Consider the following 19,635-nt stretch of genomic DNA (forward strand, 5'->3'; position numbering starts at 1 on the left):
GGCCTTCAGTAGACCGAGTAACTCCTTGCTGGAGCCAGCAACCTTGGGTCCAAGCTGGTGAGCTTTCTGCTCAAGCCAGATGAGCCCGCGCTCAAGCTGGTGACCTCGGGGTCTCGAACCTGGGTCCTTGGGCATCCCAGTCCGACGCTCTATCCACTGCGCCACCACCTGGTCAGGCAGGCCCTGGTTATTTTAGAGAGCCTGATGGCAGTCCTGGAAGGATTTAGCCTTCCTATGTGAGTGTTGTGAGGAAGGGAAGGGAAGGGGAGGGGAGGGGAGAGGAGGGAAGGGAAGGGAAGGGAAGGGAAGGGAAGGGAAGGGAAGGGAAGGGAAGGGAAGGGAAGGGAAGGGAAAGGAAAGGAAAGGAAAGGAAAGGAAAGGAAAGGAAAGGAAAGGAAAGGAAAGGAAAGGAAAGGAAAGGAAAGGAAGGGGATATAGATTTTATTTTCTTTTAAAGTATACATATATTTATATATATATATACATATATCATATATTTCTATATAATATAACACAGAAATAAATCTATGAGAAATCCAAAACAACAACAACAACAAACAAATGCTGGAAGAAGCAATGTGAGAAGGGAAAGCAAACCCATAACTTGAATATATATTTACCCATTAAGAATAAAATGCTGCCCCCTCCATGATAAAACAGGTCTCACATATTCAACCTGCCACCAGGTGCCTGGCTGATGCTGCCTAGGAGTGATCACCCTTGGTCTCTGCCATTGACAGGCTAGGCATTCACGCTGTGGTGACAGGCAGATCACCTAGGTGAGGGGAAGTCCCTGCCCCAACGGTCATCTTGTACTCTTGTCTCTATGTAAAGTGGAGCAAGTAAAGGAGTTACTGAGGAAAAAGGCTGACTGACATGTACAGTCAGGGTCATCTTGTCCCCTAATTGAGAAACTCATCTGCAGTGCATGACCTTTGGTGAGCATTCACATGGGTGAAGAATATCTTCACATTCTGTTCCCATTCAATCTGCATCCCCCTTCTTCCAGTCTTGTTCTTACCCTGACAATCAGACCCATGTATTACTCATGGCCTGGAAAGTAGGACTAATCATATGTCAGGTCACTTCTCCTTCCATACAAGTGGACAACAACCACATGTTCACATGATGCTCTGTGCACGGGAAAATTTTTCTTTTCTTAAAAAATTTATTTAGAAATTAAATGTAATGGGATGACACTGATCCATAGGAATGCATAGGTTTCAAGTGTTCATCTCTATAGCATGTGAACTATTCACTGAGTTGTGTTCCTGTTACCCAAAGTCAAAATACTTCCTGTCACTGTATACTTGGTCCCCTTTACTCCCCTCCCCCAACTCCCTCCCTCTAGCAACCACTTCACTTTTGTCTATGTCCACGAGTCTTAGTTTTATATCCCACCTATCTGTGAAATCATATAGTTCTTAGATTTTTCTGATTTACTTATTTCACTTAGCATAATATCCTCAAGGTCTATCCATGTTATCACCGGCCTTAAATGATACACTGGACATAACTGACATCTACAGAATGTTTCATCCCAAGACATCAGATTATATATTTTTATCTAACACACATGGAACATTCTCAAAGATGGACCATATGTTGGGCCACAAAACTAGCCTCAATAAATTCAAAAAGATTGAAATTATAACAAGCGTATTCTCTGACCATAAGGCTCTGAAATTAGAATTCAATTGCAAAAAGGAAGGAAAAAAACACAAAAAAATGTGGAAATTAAACAGCATACTTTTAAAAAATGGCTGGGTCAAAGAACAAATAAAATCAGAGATCAAAAGATACATAGAGACAAATGAAAATGACAGTACCATATATCAAAACTTCTGGGATACAGAAAAAGTGTCATTAAGAAGGAAGTTTATTTCATTACAGGCCAATCACAAGAAACAAGAGAGATCCCATGTAATCAATGAGCATTACATAGTGAAAACACTAGAAAAAGAAGAACAAAAGCAACCCAAAGTGAGCAGAAAAGAGGAAATAAAAATCAGAGTAGAACTGAATAAAATAGAAAACAAAAAAGGAAACTATAGAAAATTAATACAACAAAGAGCTAGTTGTTTGAAAAGATTAATAAAATTGACAAATCCCTAGCTAGACTCACTAAAGAAAAAGAAGAACACTGGCTGGTGGCTCAGTGTCTAGAGCACGGGTAGTCAACCTTTTCATACCCACCGCCCACTTCTGTATCTCTGTTAGTAACATTTTCTAACCGCCCACCGGTTCCACAGTGATGGTGATTTATAAAGTAGGGAAGTAATTTTACTTTATAAAATTTATAAAGCAGAGTTACAGCAAGTTAAAGCATATAATAATAATTACTTACCAAGTACTTTATGTTGGATTTTTGGTAAGTTTGGCAGAATAAATCTTTATAAAACAACTTACTATAGTTAAATCTAACTTTTTATTTATACTTTGGTTGCTCTGCTACCGCCCACCATGAAAGCTGGAATGCCCACTAGTGGGTGGTAGGGACCAGGTTGACTACCACTGGTCTAGAGCATAAACCCAGTGTGCAGACATCCCATGTTCAATCCCCTCTTGCAGCCAGTGGCTCAACTGGTTCAAGCGTCAACCCCAGGCACTGAGGATAGCTTGGTTGGTCTGAGCATTGGCCCAAGATGGGAGCTGGAGGGTGGATCACAGTCAGGGCACATGCTGGAGTCTGTCTATCTCTGCTCCTTTCACTTAAAGAGAGAGAGAGAGAGAATGACTCATATAAATAAAATCAGAAATGAGAGAGGAAAGGTTACCACAGACTTCATAGATACACAAAGGATCATACTAGAATACTATGAAAAACTATATTCCACTAAATTCAGCAACGTAGAAGAAATGAATGAGTTTATATAACTATACAATCTTCCTAGACTGAATCACAGGGACCTAGAAAACCTAAATAGACTAATAAATGGTGAGGAAATAAAAACAACTATCAAAAACCTCCCTGAAAATAGAAGTTCAGGACCAGATGGCTTTATTAATGAAAGAAGTCTTCCAAGAGTTTATTTTGTTTTGTTTTGTTTTTTAGCGAGAAAGAGACAGACAGGAAGGGAGAGAGATGAGAGGCATCATCTCATAGCTGCAGCACTTTAGTTGTTCATTGATTGCTTTCTCATACATGCCTTGACCGGGGGGGGGGGGGCTCCAGCTGAGCCAGGGACCTCTTGCTCAAGCCAGTGACCTTGAGGTCAAACCAGTGACCTTGGGGTCATGTCTATGATCCCAAGTGCAAGATGGTGACCCGGCACTCAAGTGCCTGTGCTCAAGCCAGTGACCTTAGGGTTTCAAACCTAGATCCTCAGCATCCCAGGTTGATGTTCTAACCAGTGTGCCACCACCTGGTCAGGCACCAGAGAGCCTTTTCACTGGACACCACTCAAATCTGGCCCAGTATGCAGGTTAGAGCATCATGTCCAAAGATAGTATATGTCACCTCCAAAATCAAAAGCAGCCTACCAAGCGTTGCGCCTCTTTCTTCACGGTACACAGTACAAGCAACTTATCTCACACTTTAGGGGACCATCTAAATGTGTGCCAGTTCCCTGCATTTCCAAAGATAGATCCCCACTATGGCCAAGCCCCTTGCTGGGCTTATTTCCCATCTGCTGACATGCATTTTTTATTCTCTTATTGTGACATCCAGGGTCTTCTTGATTCACTAGCTCCATCTAATATAACTTTATAAATTCAGAAGACCAATGTGATGCTCAGCTATTGAAATGAGGAAGTTCCCTCTGGACCACGTGATGTCAGAAATGGAGTGGACATAGCCCTTAGGTAGAACTGGAAAAGTATTAATCTCTCTGCTTCTCTACTAATAGCAACAAACAAAAATGTCTATGATCAGTCAATAGTAGAAAGCCAGTAGTAGGTAGTGAGAGTCTGTGCTAACTGTGTCAGTAAAGATGCTATAGACCCAGAGCCTCAACTAAGATTGGAACTACTCCTGAAAAAGAAGTGAAATCATCTACATTCTCTCAGACCTTCGGGCTTTTGGACTGTCCAAACAGGTTAGTTAAATGAAGATATAGGAGGAGTGATCTGCTCTGTGTTTTTAAGTCTTTGATTGAGTCATAGATCTTTGTAATTCCTCAAGGGATGTGATGTTGCTTTGGATTTACTATCTTGGGTTAAAGGTCAGGATGTGAACAGTTCCAGGGGCTTCTGTCTGACCCCTTCTTACCTAATAGCACTCACTCCTTGGGTTGGGGACCCAATATGGGGTTCATCAATTTGCATAGTATATCTGTTACCACTCTACTATCTGGGACAGGAGAAATAAGCACAGGATGCATCCAGAATCCCACTTCCCCCACTTTGCAATGGGCTCAAAACAAGACTTCATCCATCACATAACCTCAATAAGTCTCTTCTCTGCAGGAGGATCACAACAGCATTTTTAGTTTCCAGAAATTAGTATCACCTTAGAGCCAGTACCTAGTCACTCGAGGAAGGTCTGGGTATAGACTTTTTCTGTTGTACTGAATAGTCCTCCTCAATAAATGACCGCAAGTTCCCCCGAGGAAGGTCTGGCCACACTACGGAGTCCTTCCTCAGTAAGTGTGACCGCCTCCTCAATCAAGGGGCTCCACGCCTGTGTACTGTCTTAGATCTGGAAAAGAAACAAGAGACCAGGTCAAATTTCTGTTACCTTTCCTAGAATATTTTTCTGTTTATTGGGTCAAGTGGTACCTTAAAAGTCTGCTTCTCTATTTCATTCCCAAGGACCCAGTGGTCAATTAGGCAGCCTTCCAGATTTCCGTAGATCAGAACCTCCGGCTTCACTCAGGAGCCCCGTGGCCTGTCGCAGTGATGCACTCTGCTTGTCTCCGGCCTCCACGTGGCCCCCACCAGAACCTCTGGCTTCACTCAGGAGCCCCGTGGCCTGTCGCAGTGATGCACTCTCCTTGTCTCCGGCCTCCACGTGGCCCCCACCAGAACCTCTGGCTTCACCCAGGAGCCCCGTGGCCTGTCGCAGGAATGCACTCTCCTTGTCTCCGGCCTCCACGTGGCCCCCACCAGAACCTCTGGCTTCATTCAGGAGCCCCGTGGCCTGTCGCAGTGATGCACTCTCCTTGTCTCCGCTCAGGAGCCCCGTGGCCTGTCGCAGTGATGCACTCTCCTTGTCTCCTGCCTCCACGTGGCCCCCACCAGAACCTCTGGCTTCACTCAGGAGCCCCGTGGCCTGTCGCAGTGATGCACTCTCCTTGTCCCCTGCCTCCACTTGGCCCCCACCAGAACCTCTAGCTTCACTCAGGAGTCCCGTGGCCTGTCGCAGTGATGCACTCTGCTTGTCTCCGGCCTCCACTTGGCCCCCACCAGAACCTCTGGCTTCACTCAGGAGCCCCGTGGCCTGTCGCAGTGATGCACTCTGCTTGTCTCCGGCCTCCACGTGGCCCCCACCAGAACCTCTGGCTTCACTCAGGAGCCCCGTGGCCTGTCGCAGTGATGCACTCTCCTTGTCCCCTGCCTCCACGTGGCCCCCACCAGAACCTCTGGCTTCACTCAGGAGCCCCGTGGCCTGTCGCAGTGATGCACTCTGCTTGTCTCCGGCCTCCACGTGGCCCCCACCAGAACCTCTGGCTTCACCCAGGAGCCCCGTGGCCTGTCACAGGAATGCACTCTCCTTGTCTCCGGCCTCCACGTGGCCCCCACCAGAACCTCTGGCTTCACTCAGGAGCCCCGTGGCCTGTCACAGTGATGCACTCTGCTTGTCTCCGGCCTCCACTTGGCCCCCACCAGAACCTCTGGCTTCACCCAGGAGCCCCGTGGCCTGTCGCAGGAATGCACTCTCCTTGTCTCCGGCCTCCACGTGGCCCCCACCAGAACCTCTGGCTTCACTCAGGAGCCCCGTGGCCTGTCGCAGTGATGCACTCTCCTTGTCTCCGGCCTCCACTCGGCCCCCACCAGAACCTCTAGCTTCACTCAGGAGCCCCGTGGCCTGTCGCAGTAATGCACTCTCCTTGTCCCCTGCCTCCACTTGACCCCGACCAGAACCTCTGGCTTCACTCAGGAGTCCCGTGGCCTGTCGCAGTGATGCACTCTCCTTGTCTCCGGCCTCCACTTGGCCCCCACCAGAACCTCTGGCTTCACTCAGGAGTCCCGTGGCCTGTCGCAGTGATGCACTCTCCTTGTCTCCGGCCTCCACTTGGCCCCCACCAGAACCTCTGGCTTCACTCAGGAGCCCCGTGGCCTGTCGCAGTGATGCACTCTGCTTGTCTCCGGCCTCCACGTGGCCCCCACCAGAACCTCTGGCTTCACTCAGGAGCCCCGTGGCCTGTCGCAGTGATGCACTCTGCTTGTCTCCGGCCTCCACGTGGCCCCCACCAGAACCTCTGGCTTCACTCAGGAGCCCCGTGGCCTGTCGCAGTGATGCACTCTGCTTGTCTCCGGCCTCCACTCGGCCCCCACCAGAACCTCTGGCTTCACTCAGGAGCCCCGTGGCCTGTCGCAGTGATGCACTCTGCTTGTCTCCGGCCTCCACTCGGCCCCCACCAGAACCTCTGGCTTCACTCAGGAGCCCCGTGGCCTGTCACAGTGATGCACTCTGCTTGTCTCCGGCCTCCACTTGGCCCCCACCAGAACCTCTGGCTTCACTCAGGAGCCCCGTGGCCTGTCACAGTGATGCACTCTGCTTGTCTCCGGCCTCCACTTGGCCCCCACCAGAACCTCTGGCTTCACTCAGGAGCCCCGTGGCCTGTCGCAGTGATGCACTCTGCTTGTCTCCGGCCTCCACTTGGCCCCCACCAGAACCTCTGGCTTCACCCAGGAGCCCCGTGGCCTGTCGCAGGAATGCACTCTCCTTGTCTCCGGCCTCCACGTGGCCCCCACCAGAACCTCTAGCTTCACCCAGGAGCCCCGTGGCCTGTCGCAGTGATGCACTCTCCTTGTCTCCGGCCTCCACGTGGCCCCCACCAGAACCTCTGGCTTCACCCAGGAGCCCCGTGGCCTGTCGCAGGAATGCACTCTCCTTGTCCCCTGCCTCCACGTGGCCCCCACCAGAACCTCTAGCTTCACTCAGGAGCCCCGTGGCCTGTCGCAGTAATGCACTCTCCTTGTCCCCTGCCTCCACTTGACCCCGACCAGAACCTCTAGCTTCACTCAGGAGCCCCGTGGCCTGTCGCAGTGATGCACTCTGCTTGTCTCCGGCCTCCACGTGGCCCCCACCAGAACCTCTGGCTTCACTCAGGAGCCCCGTGGCCTGTCGCAGTGATGCACTCTCCTTGTCCCCGGCCTCCACGTGGCCCCCACCAGAACCTCTGGCTTCACTCAGGAGTCCCGTGGCCTGTCGCAGTGATGCACTCTGCTTGTCTCCGGCCTCCACTTGGCCCCCACCAGAACCTCTAGCTTCACTCAGGAGTCCCGTGGCCTGTCGCAGTGATGCACTCTGCTTGTCTCCGGCCTCCACTTGGCCCCCACCACTCTGGATTCCACTATTCCCTCTGAATCACCACTGCCACCTCTCCTGCCCTCACTTTCAGCCTCCACGGAACTTTTCAAAGTTGCTAGGGCCCCTTTTACTTTCTAACTAACGCCTTAGGGAAGGAGCATCCTCTGGACCTCCTGGAGTGTATAATTAGCAGGTGGCTCAGCCATTTGCACATAAATAATCCATTAAAACGTTTCTCTCTCCCTAAGCCTTTGAACCTCTCCCTGTACAATGTTCCAGGAAGGTTACAACATTACTCTCAGTGATTGCATGTCACCATTGAGTCCAGGCTTTAATGAAACAGTGACGCACAGCAACAAGGGATGGGGAAGTACCCCAGAGCTGGCATCAGTTGGCAGCTTCCTCTGGGTGGGTGCTATTCTGGGAAAGCCCTGCCCAACAGGAGCTGCAGCCTTTGGGGAGGAAGACTGATCTGCAAACATGAGGCCTAAGGAAGAGAGAGCCAAGGGATGAACTCCTGCAGGGGCTTCCCCTTGGCCTTCCCAACGAAAACCAGAGGGAACGAGCCCAGTTGATGCACTCCAAAAATGGTAGCCTTCCAGGGAACAAAACAAGGCTGAGAGAGTAACCAGTGAATTTGGAGAGGAAAATAAACAACATACATGTCAATGTATCATACAAAGAACTTGTGTATGACTATACCATTGAGTTATATCTAACCAGGCCTCTGTTGATGGCTATTTAGGATGTTTTCAATCTTATTATTATAAGTAATGCTGTTATGAATACTGTACTCTCATTAATATCATAATGAGCAGCCTTGCATGTGTATGTTTTATTTTGGTAGAGTAGGCATAACAAACTTACATTTCAGGTGTTCGATTCAGTGGCATTAAGTAGATGGGCATTACTGTGCACCATCACCACCATTCATCTCCAGACTTCCATCATCTCAAACTGAAACTCTGCACCTACTAAAGAATAACTCCCCCCACCTCCCTCCTCTATTCACCAGGCCCCAGTAAACACCATTCTGCTCTCTATGTATTTGACTATACCAGGTACCTCACATAAGTGGGAGCACATAATAGTTTTCCTTTTGTGTCTGGGTTATTTCACTTAGCCATCTATTCATAAGCTACCTATGACTTATTTCAGTGAGCCAAGGTCCATCCATATACCAGAATTTCAATTCTCTTTAAGGCGGAACAACATTCCATTGCATATGATATTTTGCATATACGTTAATATATATATGAGAGAAATGGAAGTACCAGATTCAAGGATATACACAATTGTACTTTTGTGGCTATCACTGAATTAGACCTCCCCCCACATATAAGCTACTGAAGGGCTTATACCAATTTACACACTATCAGCAATATATAAGAGTATCTAGTTCCCATATCCTTGCCACACAATATGTTTTGACTTTTGGATATTTGTCAACTGGATAAATTTTTTGAAAAAAAGATGAAGAAGAAGAACAAGTGATTAAAAGATGGCATCAGAAGTCTCTTATTTTGAGAGAAGTTGAGGATAATGTGTTTTAGGTGGGCAATGAGGGGCGCAGGATTCCAAATACCAAATATTAAAGACTAGAAAATTAGAAGAGGAAAATAAATGTTATTTTTTTAATTCATCTTAGAGTGAAGGGTTTATGTATAGTATAACCACCAGGCACTCATCTGCAGACTGTCTTGATACTTCTATCTCCATTCCAAAACTCATAGGCTTTCACTTTGATCCCTGGCTTTCTATTTGGGGGACTGGAAACAGGGGGCAGGTGCCTACCTGGTGTTCCCCCTTCCCCAGGGATCCCTCTTTAAAACATCAGATCTTTCAAAGGGAGAGAGTCTGCTGCTTCTTCCCAAGGTGGTTTGTCTTGATTTCAGCTTCTGGCCTGAAAAGCACATGGCATTCTGGTGACTGAAGCCAGAGCTGACACCCACCGCCAGGTAAGAGAGGGAGTGTAAGCCTGACCTGTGGTGGTGCAGTGGATAAAGCGTCGACCTGGAATGCTGAGGTCGCTGGTTCAAAACCCTGGGCTTGCCTGGTCAAGGCACATATGGGAGTTGATGCTTCCAGATCCTCCCTCCCCCTTCTCTCTCTCTCTCTCTCTCTCTCCTCTCTAAAAATTAATAAAAGAAAAATAAAAAAAAGAGAGGAAGCGTGAGCTGGCAGCAGCACCTGTCATCCTGTCGATCACCAGGGTGACGCTGTCGATCTAGCCGATGAGGATTAATCTTTCTCATGGCTGCTCACTAATCTTTCCAAAGTTCACCCCATCAGAGACACTAACCTAGAGGCAAGTGCCGCGGACCAGCGCAGCTCCTAATAACGGTGAGGAATTGAGGAAACACACTTGTCAAAACAAAAACGATGGGACCGGGAGGACTCTTCAAACTGCCTGGCAGTATCTGAGTGCCTCATAGCCCCAGTTCGCTTTATTATATAGACATATGCAAATCAAGGACCCTGATACAAAGTTGCACATCAAAGGCTAAGACAGGAACTCTCCCAAGGCAAAAACAGGATACATTAGTGAAATTTACAAACATCTGAAACAAACAAAGAGTCAGAGGAAGGGCATGTATATTGCTTCCAGTAACCCAAGGAAGCAAGTGGAGTGGGTGCAAATACTCAGCATCAAAGCCAAATATGGAGATGGAGGGGGGAGAACTTAGCCTTTTGCTAAACCTCGAATCTATAATGGCTTTTTGCCATTAACGGTCCACAACAGGCAAGGGCTTATCAGGGTAACCAATTCTGAACTAGTATCACTGATAATCCTGGTAGAGCAGTAATTTCATATCCCCTGTTTCCCAAACTTGTTTGATAATGAGAATCACTTGGGACATTTGTTAAAAAAACCAATTTGCCACACCCCTTCCTGTTTTAGTAGCTCAGAAATGGTAGGCAATGTGCCCAGGCCATGCAACTAGTAATGGCACAGACAAGACTCTGGGATTGCAAAACCCCACTCTCTTATACACTTATACTCCAAAATTACTAACAATATACATCAGGAGAACTCATTTAATAATAACAACTGCTATTTACACACATTATTATTTAATTTTTACAACCCCATGAAGTTCATAAACTTACCCCCATCTTATAAAGGCTCAGAAAAATAAAGTGATTGGCTAAGGCAGGGATTACACGTTCAAATGCTGCTAGAGCCTCACCGGTGGTGGCGTAATACAGGGGTCCCCAAACTTTTTACACAGGGGGCCAGTTCACTGTCCCTCAGACCATTGGAGGGCCAGATTATTAAAAAAAACTATGAACAAATCCCTATGCATACTGCACATATCTTATTTTAAAGTAAAAAAACAAAATGGGAACAAATACAATATTGAAAATAAAGAACAAGGAAATTTAAATCAACAAACTGACCAGTATTTCAATAGGAACTATGCTCCTCTCACTGACCATCAATGAAAGAGGTGCCCCTTCTGGAAGTGAGGCGGGGGAAGGATAAATGGCCTCAGGGGGCTGCATGCGGCCCATGGGCCGTAGTTTGGGGACCCCTAGCGTAGTGGATTGAGTATCAGCCCGGAGGCTGAGGGCCCTGGTTTGAAATCCTGAGGTCATGGGCTAGAGTACCAGCTGATGGACTTGAGTGTGGGCATGCCAGCTTGAGTAAGGGGTCACCAGCTTGAGTGCAGCATCACTGACACGATCCCAACGTCACTGGCTTGAGCCTAAGGTTGCTGGCTAAAAACCCAAGGTCATTGGCTTGAGTACAAGGTCACTGGCTTAAGCAAGGCATCAGTGGCTTAACTTGAGCCCCCCAGTCAAGGTACATATGAGAAGAAATCAATGAACAACTAAAGTAAAGCAACTATGAATTGATGCTTCTCTTCTCTCTCCTCCCCCCACCCATAAAAAACAACAACAAAAAATGCTGCTAGATACCAGGCAACATCAGCCATTCTTTCAATAGTTTGTTCATTCATTCATTCATTCATTCATCTATTTTACAAGTAAGCATTCACTCATTCATCCATTTAAAAATTAGCCTGGCCCTGGTTGGCTGGCTCAGCGGTAGAGCATCGGCCTCACGTGTGGAAGCCCTGGGTTGGATTCCCAGCCAGGGCACACAGGAGAAGCATCCATCTGCTTCTCCATCCTTCCCTCTCTCCTTTCTCTCTATCTTTCTCTTCCCCTTCTGCAGCCAGGGCTCCATTGGAGCAAAAGTTGGCCCTGGTGCTGAGGATGGCTACATGGTCTCTGCCTCAGGTGGTAGAATGGCTCCAGTTGCAACAGAACATCGCCCCCTAGTGGGTATGCCGGGTGGACCCCAGTCAGGTGCATGCGGGAGTCTGTCTCTCTGCCTCCCTGCTTCTCATTTTAGAAAAAAACAAAAATACAAAAAGAAAAAAAGATAAAATAAATTAGCCTGACCTGTTGTGGCACAGTAGATAAAGTAATGAACTGTAATGCTGAGGTCATTGGTTCACAACCCTGGGCTTGCCTGATCAAGGTACATATGAGAAGCAACTACTACAAGTTGATGCTTCCTGTTACTCCCCATCCCCTTCTCTCTTACCCTCCTCTCTCTAAAAAAAAGAAAAATGTTTATTTAGTACTGATGACCAGGCAGGCACGCAGCAGTGAACTGGATATCAACCCAGCTCTCGTGGAGCTCACAATTCTAGAAGGAAAGACAAACAGTAAGCACATAAAGAAAAGTAAATGGTATTAGACTATGACAAATGCTATAAAAGTAATAAACGGGACTTGTGAGTAGGAAGGTGCCACTTCGCCTAGGATTGCTCAGTATGATGGCCACTAGCCACCATGTGCCTGTTGAATATTGGAAATATGGCTAGTCCACATTGAAATGCATCAAAAGTATAAAATACACACTGGATTTTGAAGACTTGGTACAAAAAATGTAAAATATCTCAATTATAACTTTTATATTGATTACGTGTTGAAATATTTTAGACATAGTGGATAAAATAAAATGTATTATTACAATAAATTTCCCTTGTTTCTTGATAGGATTCTTTTAAACTGGTGACCTAATCAGATTTACCAAGAAATGGAGGAGCCTAAATAATTTTCCGGTGATATAAGACATTTTTGGAAATCTATTCTAGACCAGTGTTTCTCAATACTGCCTGAACATGAAAATTGCTTAGAGAACGTTTTAAAATTCTGATGAAATAGTACAACCCCTAAAAAAAAGAGACTAATACCTTTAAAAAATTGCATATGGCTTTTGATGCAGCAATTCTACTTCCAGGATTTAATCTCAAAGATATGATGGAAAATTTCCAAAGAGAGGCAAGCTCAAGGCTAATCATCACTGCCCTACATTCAATAGCAAAAGCCCGAAAACAATCTAAATGTACAGAGTTAGAAATATTGCCGTGCACAGGACTGATCCCCTGCTGGTTCATCTCCCGGAAAGGGAGTGGGCCTCCTGTCAGGCTCCCAGGACACCATGGTGGGCCTGCGCGTAAGGCAATCAATTCTAGTCAGCTCAGATCCCAGCATCCCCCTCATCCTGACGGCACATGGCTGGGGTTGGGCTGCAACTTCCTCAATCCTGAGCACCCACGTGGAGAACCCTGCCACCAGTGTGCAAGCTCAGAGAGCTGTAACTGCAAGGCTTGGGTCCCAGCTGTCTGATCACATTAAGAAAGGGCTCGTGATGCCACCAACCTAGAAACTGATCTGGCAGATAGGACCAGAACCTAAGGTGTTGCTATGGCACCCAGACCCCATTGCAGGGAAAGGGTCAGCACTTCTTCCAACTTTTAGCTTAAATGCCCCACATCTCAGGAAGAGGGAGTCCGGTGTTCTGCTCCACCTAGGATGGCCGAGGGGAGACCGGTCCTGTGGTGGTGAGTTTCTCCTAGTGAGCGCTGTGCTAACGGGTCTGATATCCAGACTACTTCCATTTCGCCACAATCACATTCCACTGTGCAGTGAGCAGAGCATCTGGCCAGGCAGTCACCATAACTTTCTGGAAGATAATCAGTGTATCATGGATCATAGGGAACAGGACAAAGCCCTTGGGGTAGCATGGATAGCTGTTGGGGTGGTTGATTATGGTACTAATTGCCCGTGAGAATCCCAAGAAGTTCTCAGGAACAGGAATGAACCTAGGGGTTAAGACTGCCTGGAATAGAATTCCTGTGTTGTTATTAATGACCTGGGTAGACAGTTTCCCAGGAAGGGGTGGCTCCATTGAGAAGAAGGCGGATCCAGTACAACCTCCCAGTGATCACTGAGGAATGTGACTCAGCCTGACAACTTAGTACTCCAATGGAGGGGTGTTAGGGCAAGGCACAGATCATCCTAAAGATTGGCATAAGGAGGATCCCCAAACTATATTCCCTCCCTTTTAGAATCAAATAGTAAAATAGGCCACACAAAACAAAAACAAAAACACTAACTGTACTTTGCCTAGATTCATGATTTCATTGGGAGTTGCAAAATGATGCTAGTCTAATTCTTTTATTCCTTTTGCATTTATTTATTTATTTATTTATTTATTTATTTATTATTTTTTTGTATTTTTCTGAAGCTGGAAACGGGGAGAGACAGTCAGACAGACTCCCGTATGCACCCGACTGGGATCCACCTGGCACGCCCACCAGGGGGCGACGCTCTGCCCACCAAGGGGCGATGCTCTGCCCCTCCGGGGCGTCGCTCTGCTGCAACCAGAGCCACTCTAGCACCTGGGGCAGAGGCCAAGGAGTCATCCCCAGCGCCCGGGCCATCTTTGCTCCCATGGAGCCTTGGCTGCAGGAGGAGAAGAGAGAGACAGAGAGGAAGGAGAGGGGGAGAGGTGGAGAGGCAGATGGGCACGCCTCTCCTGTGTGCCCTGGCCGGGAATCGAACCCGGGACCTCTGCACGCCAGGCCGACGCTCTACCACTTTTCCATAAAGAACTTTTCTTTATCCTTGTTTATCTTGAGGTACATAGAGGAAAGGCAAGAGAATTCCAGGCTCACTTCACACATTTCCTGCTCCTATGCAATTCTCCAAGGAGTTTTAGTACATCTTAGTGAGAAATGATGTTTAGAAACTATAACATGGGCTTACAGATGCCCATTGCTCCTGAACTCACTATTTGTACAGGCTTTGTGTGTGTGCGTGTGAACAGTCAGGAAATATGCATTTCTTAAAGGAGAAAATATATTCGGATTTTATTATGACCTTTCTAATTCAAATTTAAAGTTAAAGAGGTTCTATTTACCTTTTCTGATTTTGTATTTACATCCTTTTTTCTTCTGCTGAAAATCTTAGTTCTCTATAATATTAGCAATGTGCTCTATCTTATCAAGATATACCCACTGATCACAAAGAGAGAAGCAACCAGAATTGATGTGCCTACTAATGTGATACAATATGTTATGCAAAAGGAAATATACCATCAGCTAAGAAATAGTCATGTTATAAATCCCAACCTGAATATGGAATAGATCTAATTATTGATTTTCATGAAATCGGAGCTTGAAGGGACCTGATAGGATCATGTGGACACAGTGAGCAAAATCCAAAATGTGAGAAACTTTACAGGACAAATGACCAGATTTCCTCAAAAATTAGCGGCAAAAGAGAGAAAAAAGAGTGAGGAGGAACCTATAAATTAAAATAAATGTAAGAGGTGTATTAACCAAATGTATTGTATAAACAGTATTTGTATTATAATTTGAACAAAAACTTACTCATGATAGAATTGGCAAAATTTGACAACTGACTGGATATTTGATACATTAAGGAATTTTATTTATTGTTTTAGGTATAAAGATATTGTTTTATAAATAATTTAAGGATACTTAACAAAGTCATCAAAGATGAGTTGAGTTGATAGCCTTTTGCAAATTTTTCTATAAAACAACCCAAAAATGAGAAGGTGTAGGGGAGGTTATGGAAGAAGTAAGATGGACCATTTGTTGATCATTATTGAATCTGGGTGATATATACATGGGGGGGAAAGCATTGTTATACTATTATTGATATCTTTATCTATCTAGTAAAGTTTTATTTTAAACTTTTCCATAATAAAAAAGGTTAGAAAAACAACATCTGAAATCCAAACCCTACCCCAAGGACTCTCTGGTGCAGTTGGTCTGCGGTGTATACTGGTATGTCTTTAAAGCTCCAGGTATTTCTAGCATTACCTAGAACAGGGGTCCCCAAACTACGGCCCGTGGGCCGCATGCGGCCCCCTGAGGCCATTTATCCAGCCCCCGCCGCATTTCTGGAAGGGGCACCTCTTTCATTGGTGGTCAGTGAGAGGAGCATAGTTCCCATTGAAATACTGGTCAGTTTGTTGATTTAAATTTACTTGTTCTTTATTTTAAATATTGTATTTATTTCAGTTTTGTCTTTTTACTTTAAAATAATATATGTGCAGTGTGCACAGGGATTTGTTCATAGTTTTTTTTATAGTCCGGCCCTCCAACGGTCTGCGGCACAGTGAACTGGCCCCCTGTGCAAAAAGTTTGGGGACCCCTGACCTAGAACAAAGTGTAGCTGACATTGAGAACCACCATTGTATGTTGACTTAAGGATGAGAGCTGTGTTATGGTCATTTTTTAAATCACAAGCACACACAACAGTACCGGGCACGTACAGTCTCAATAAACTTGAATGTATAATGAAAATACAAGGACAGCCTGACCTGTGGTGGCGCAGTGGATCAAGCGTCGACCTGGAACACTGAGGTCGCCGGTTCAAAACCCTGGGCTTGCCAGGTTAAGGCACATATGGGAGTTGATGCTTCCTGCTCCTCCCTCCTTCTCTCTCTCTCTCTCTCTCTCTCTCTCTCTCTCTCTCTCTCTCTCTGCTTCTCTTCTCTAAAATGAATAAAAAAAAATAAATAATTAAAAAAAAAAGAAGAAAATACAAGGACAGCATTCCTTATTTTTATCTGACTTGGGGAGGATGAGGAAAATACTAAAGAAATACTGCAACCTCAGATGAAGACCGGATAAAATAAGTCAAGAATCTGCAGTCAACCTAACGTCCCTCTGCACCAACTGCACTACCCCCTACCTCTGCCGCCCCAACTCTTCCTCCAATCAAAGGAAAATTGTCTTCATTGTAGGTCCGCTCCATTCATCCTGCAGAGAGGCTAGGTAAATTATAATAGATAAATCTGCCAGGGGCAAAAAGCATAAAAAAACAAGTTTATTATGGGAAAAGGGGTTCTTAAATTATTAAGCCACTCTTCCTAGGGTCAAAGTTTCCAGAATCATCAATGAAATATTACTTTTTTATTTTATTTTACTGATTGATTTTAAAGAGAGAGGAGGGGGAAAGAGAGAGAAAGAGAGAGACATCGACTGGCTGTTCCACTTATCTATGCATTCATTGGTTGATTCTTGTAGGTGCCCTGACTGGGGATCAAATTCACAACTTCAATGTATCAGGATGATGCTCTAACCAACTGAGTTACCTGGCCAGGGCTTGAAAATTTAACTAGCCAATAGATCTGCCATTTTGCAGGAGTAAATTGGAGAGCTAGAATTATGCTGCCAAGCTTAAATCCCATAGGAGAGCTTGGAGTAAATTGGTATCTCCTTTACCTTGCACCTGTCCACTGAGAGCTGTACCTACCTGCCATTGGGCACCTTGGAGGGACAGCCTTATGCAGGCAACTGATGACCACTACCCAGGACATCTGGACCTAGGTCCCTTCCTTTTTAGATATTTATATCCAGGTGCCTGCCAAACATCCCACAAGCACTTCACACTCATCCAACAGTGACTTTACTATTTTTTCTACCAAGTTTGCCCCTCCTCTCATATTCTGTAGCTCCAATGATGGTGCCTCCACACTCACAATCTAGACTCATATCATCCCTGCTCTTCCTCTTCTTCAAACAGGACATCTAGAAAATAGCTAAGTTCTGCTGATTTTCTTGACTATAGACTTTCCAACTTCATGCCTTTCTTTGTCCTAGTTCTGGTTTTCTACTATAGCAGAAACCTCCTCCAAACTATCCACCACATTGTTACCAGAATAATCTACTAAAATATGTCCCTGTAATCCTGGCATGGAAACATCAATAGATTGCCTTCACTTTCTAGATTAAGTCCAAACTCCTTAACTGGGTATACAAAGCCCTCTACGATCTGGCCTTTGCCTACTTACACAGTCTTATATCTCACCACCCCCATTCGACACTTTATCTACTAGCAACATAAAAATATTTGTTGGTCCATATGTACACACCATGTTGTTCCTTGTTCCTGTGCTTCTGCTAGGAAGATTCCTCAGCCTGAAATGCCCCTTCCTTCTAACTTCTCATCCCCTTATCAATCATCACAACCTCACCTATACCTTCCTCCTCTAAGTCCCAGTGATGTCATCACCTTACAAGTCTTCACTAATCAGTATGCACATGTGTGCACACAAACACACACACACACACACACACCTGCACATAATTACATAATTCTCCACCCCCCCAAAGCTAGGTTCTGTGATCTTCTCAATTCTGGTACAATACTCAGCGTATACTTCTATCACTACCATTATAATTCACTGGGGAACAAATTTTTTTTTTCATTTTCTGTTGCATGAGGTTTTAGAACTGTTTCTATATATTTCTGCATTGCTGATTCCAAATATGAAATCCGTTTTTTGATGCATGCTCTAGTTTTTATGCGATTTTAATTTCTTTTTGTCACAGTTAATGGCATACATTGGTTTTTAAGTTGGAGTTAAAGGGCAACGACTCTTGGATTGAACATAACCACAAGGCAATTAGTGTTTTACAAACATCACTTTTACATAATTGTAGTTGTTTTTAAATGTAAAAAATTATTATCTGATAAAAAACACCCTCTTATTTTCTCTTAAGATTAAATCATGGCATCTTCAGTAGGCATAAATGTAAGAACAGTCCTGACACCTTCTGTTATATATGTAGCTGTTACACACTTCAATGTCAAAGACACAATATTTCATCATTTGTGACACGTGCATATATTACCTATTTTCAAGTTCCCCTTGGCGATCAAGACAAGAATTGGGCTCCTCATATTGTGTGTCATAATTGTGAAAAAATGCTTTATAACTGGACAAAAGAAAAATGCAAAGAAATGCTTTTTGGTATTCCCATGGTTGGGTGTGAACTTAAGGACCACAGCAGTGCCTGTTATTTCTGTCTGATCCATACAAAGGGCATTGGCAAGAAAAAATGGCATATGATCGCATATCCTAATATTCCTTCAGCAATACGACCTATCCCACACTCTGAGACACTCCCAGTTCCAGTTCTCAATGGTTTTATTTCTTCTAAGGACAAAGAAAGTGAACATGGTGATCAAGTGTATTTTGATAAGATGCATGAGGAAATGGTTGTAGAATCTGAAGGGTCGTCTTCTGATGTCAAGCAGTCATTAACCCCTCAGCAGTTTAGCCAACCCGAATTGAATGACTTAGTAAGAATGACATAAAAATTGTCCTCGACTTTCTGAAGTATGAGGAGCATAACTGGATCATTTGTGTGGATCTTAAAATGGTAAATTTCCTGCTAGGACAACAGAGAGGTTTCCCGAAGTATCCTTGCTTTCTGTGTTTGTGGGACAGCCGAGCTCAGGAGAAACACTGGACACAGAAGGAGTGGCCGAACATGAAGCTCTGGAAGTAGGGATGCAAAATATTGTGAATGAACCTGTAGTTAATCGAGACAGGATCATTTTCCCCCCACTTCACATCCAACTTGGCTTAATGAAGCAGTTTGTTCAGGCTTTGAATAGAGAAAGTGAATACTTTCAACATATTATTTCTGCTTTTCCTGCCTTGTCTTTCAAGAAGTTAAAAGCAGGTGTATTCGATGGACCTCAAATTTGAACCCTCATATGTGATGAAGAATTTGCCAGGAAGATGAATAAGGAGGAAAAAGCAGCATGGCAGTCTTTTGTGGCAGTTACAAAGAACTTCCTTGGCAACAAAAAAGCAGAAAACTATAAACTTCTGGTTCAAAGGAGCTGTTGGTTTTCCGCAACATTGGATGTAACATGAGCGTTAAGATTCACTTCCTGAACAGTCACCTTGATAAGTTTCCCGAAAATCTTGGAGCTGTTAGTGATGAGCAGACTGCTGCTGGAGCATCAAATGAGATTGTCCTCAACAAATACACAAACACAAGAGCTACAAACGCAAATTTTTGCCTGAATAGAATTTAAATAAGTTTTGCACAAATTTTATGATTAAATATGTTCTATTTCAA

General features: G+C 45.0%; 1 protein-coding gene and 1 non-coding gene across 2 annotated transcripts; one reads left to right on the top strand and one right to left on the bottom strand.

The window, feature by feature from the left end:
• Positions 1-4,762: 4,762 nt before the first annotated feature.
• LOC136388462 (hornerin-like) lies at positions 4,763-9,672 on the bottom strand. Its single transcript, XM_066360296.1, has 4 exons — positions 9,608-9,672; positions 6,680-7,469; positions 5,756-6,556; positions 4,763-5,632 (listed from the first exon to the last, which is right to left on the bottom strand). The coding sequence occupies exons 1-4, from the start codon at positions 9,670-9,672 to the stop codon at positions 4,763-4,765; spliced, it is 2,526 nt and encodes an 841-aa protein (XP_066216393.1).
• A 1,776-nt stretch (positions 9,673-11,448) lies between these two features.
• TRNAV-CAC (transfer RNA valine (anticodon CAC)) lies at positions 11,449-11,524 on the top strand. Its single transcript has one exon. It is a non-coding gene; the product is annotated as a tRNA-Val (tRNA).
• The last annotated feature ends 8,111 nt before the right edge of the window (positions 11,525-19,635 follow it).

Source organism: Saccopteryx leptura, chromosome 1 (assembly GCF_036850995.1).
Source record: "Saccopteryx leptura isolate mSacLep1 chromosome 1, mSacLep1_pri_phased_curated, whole genome shotgun sequence".
Lineage (NCBI taxonomy): Eukaryota > Metazoa > Chordata > Mammalia > Chiroptera > Emballonuridae > Saccopteryx > Saccopteryx leptura.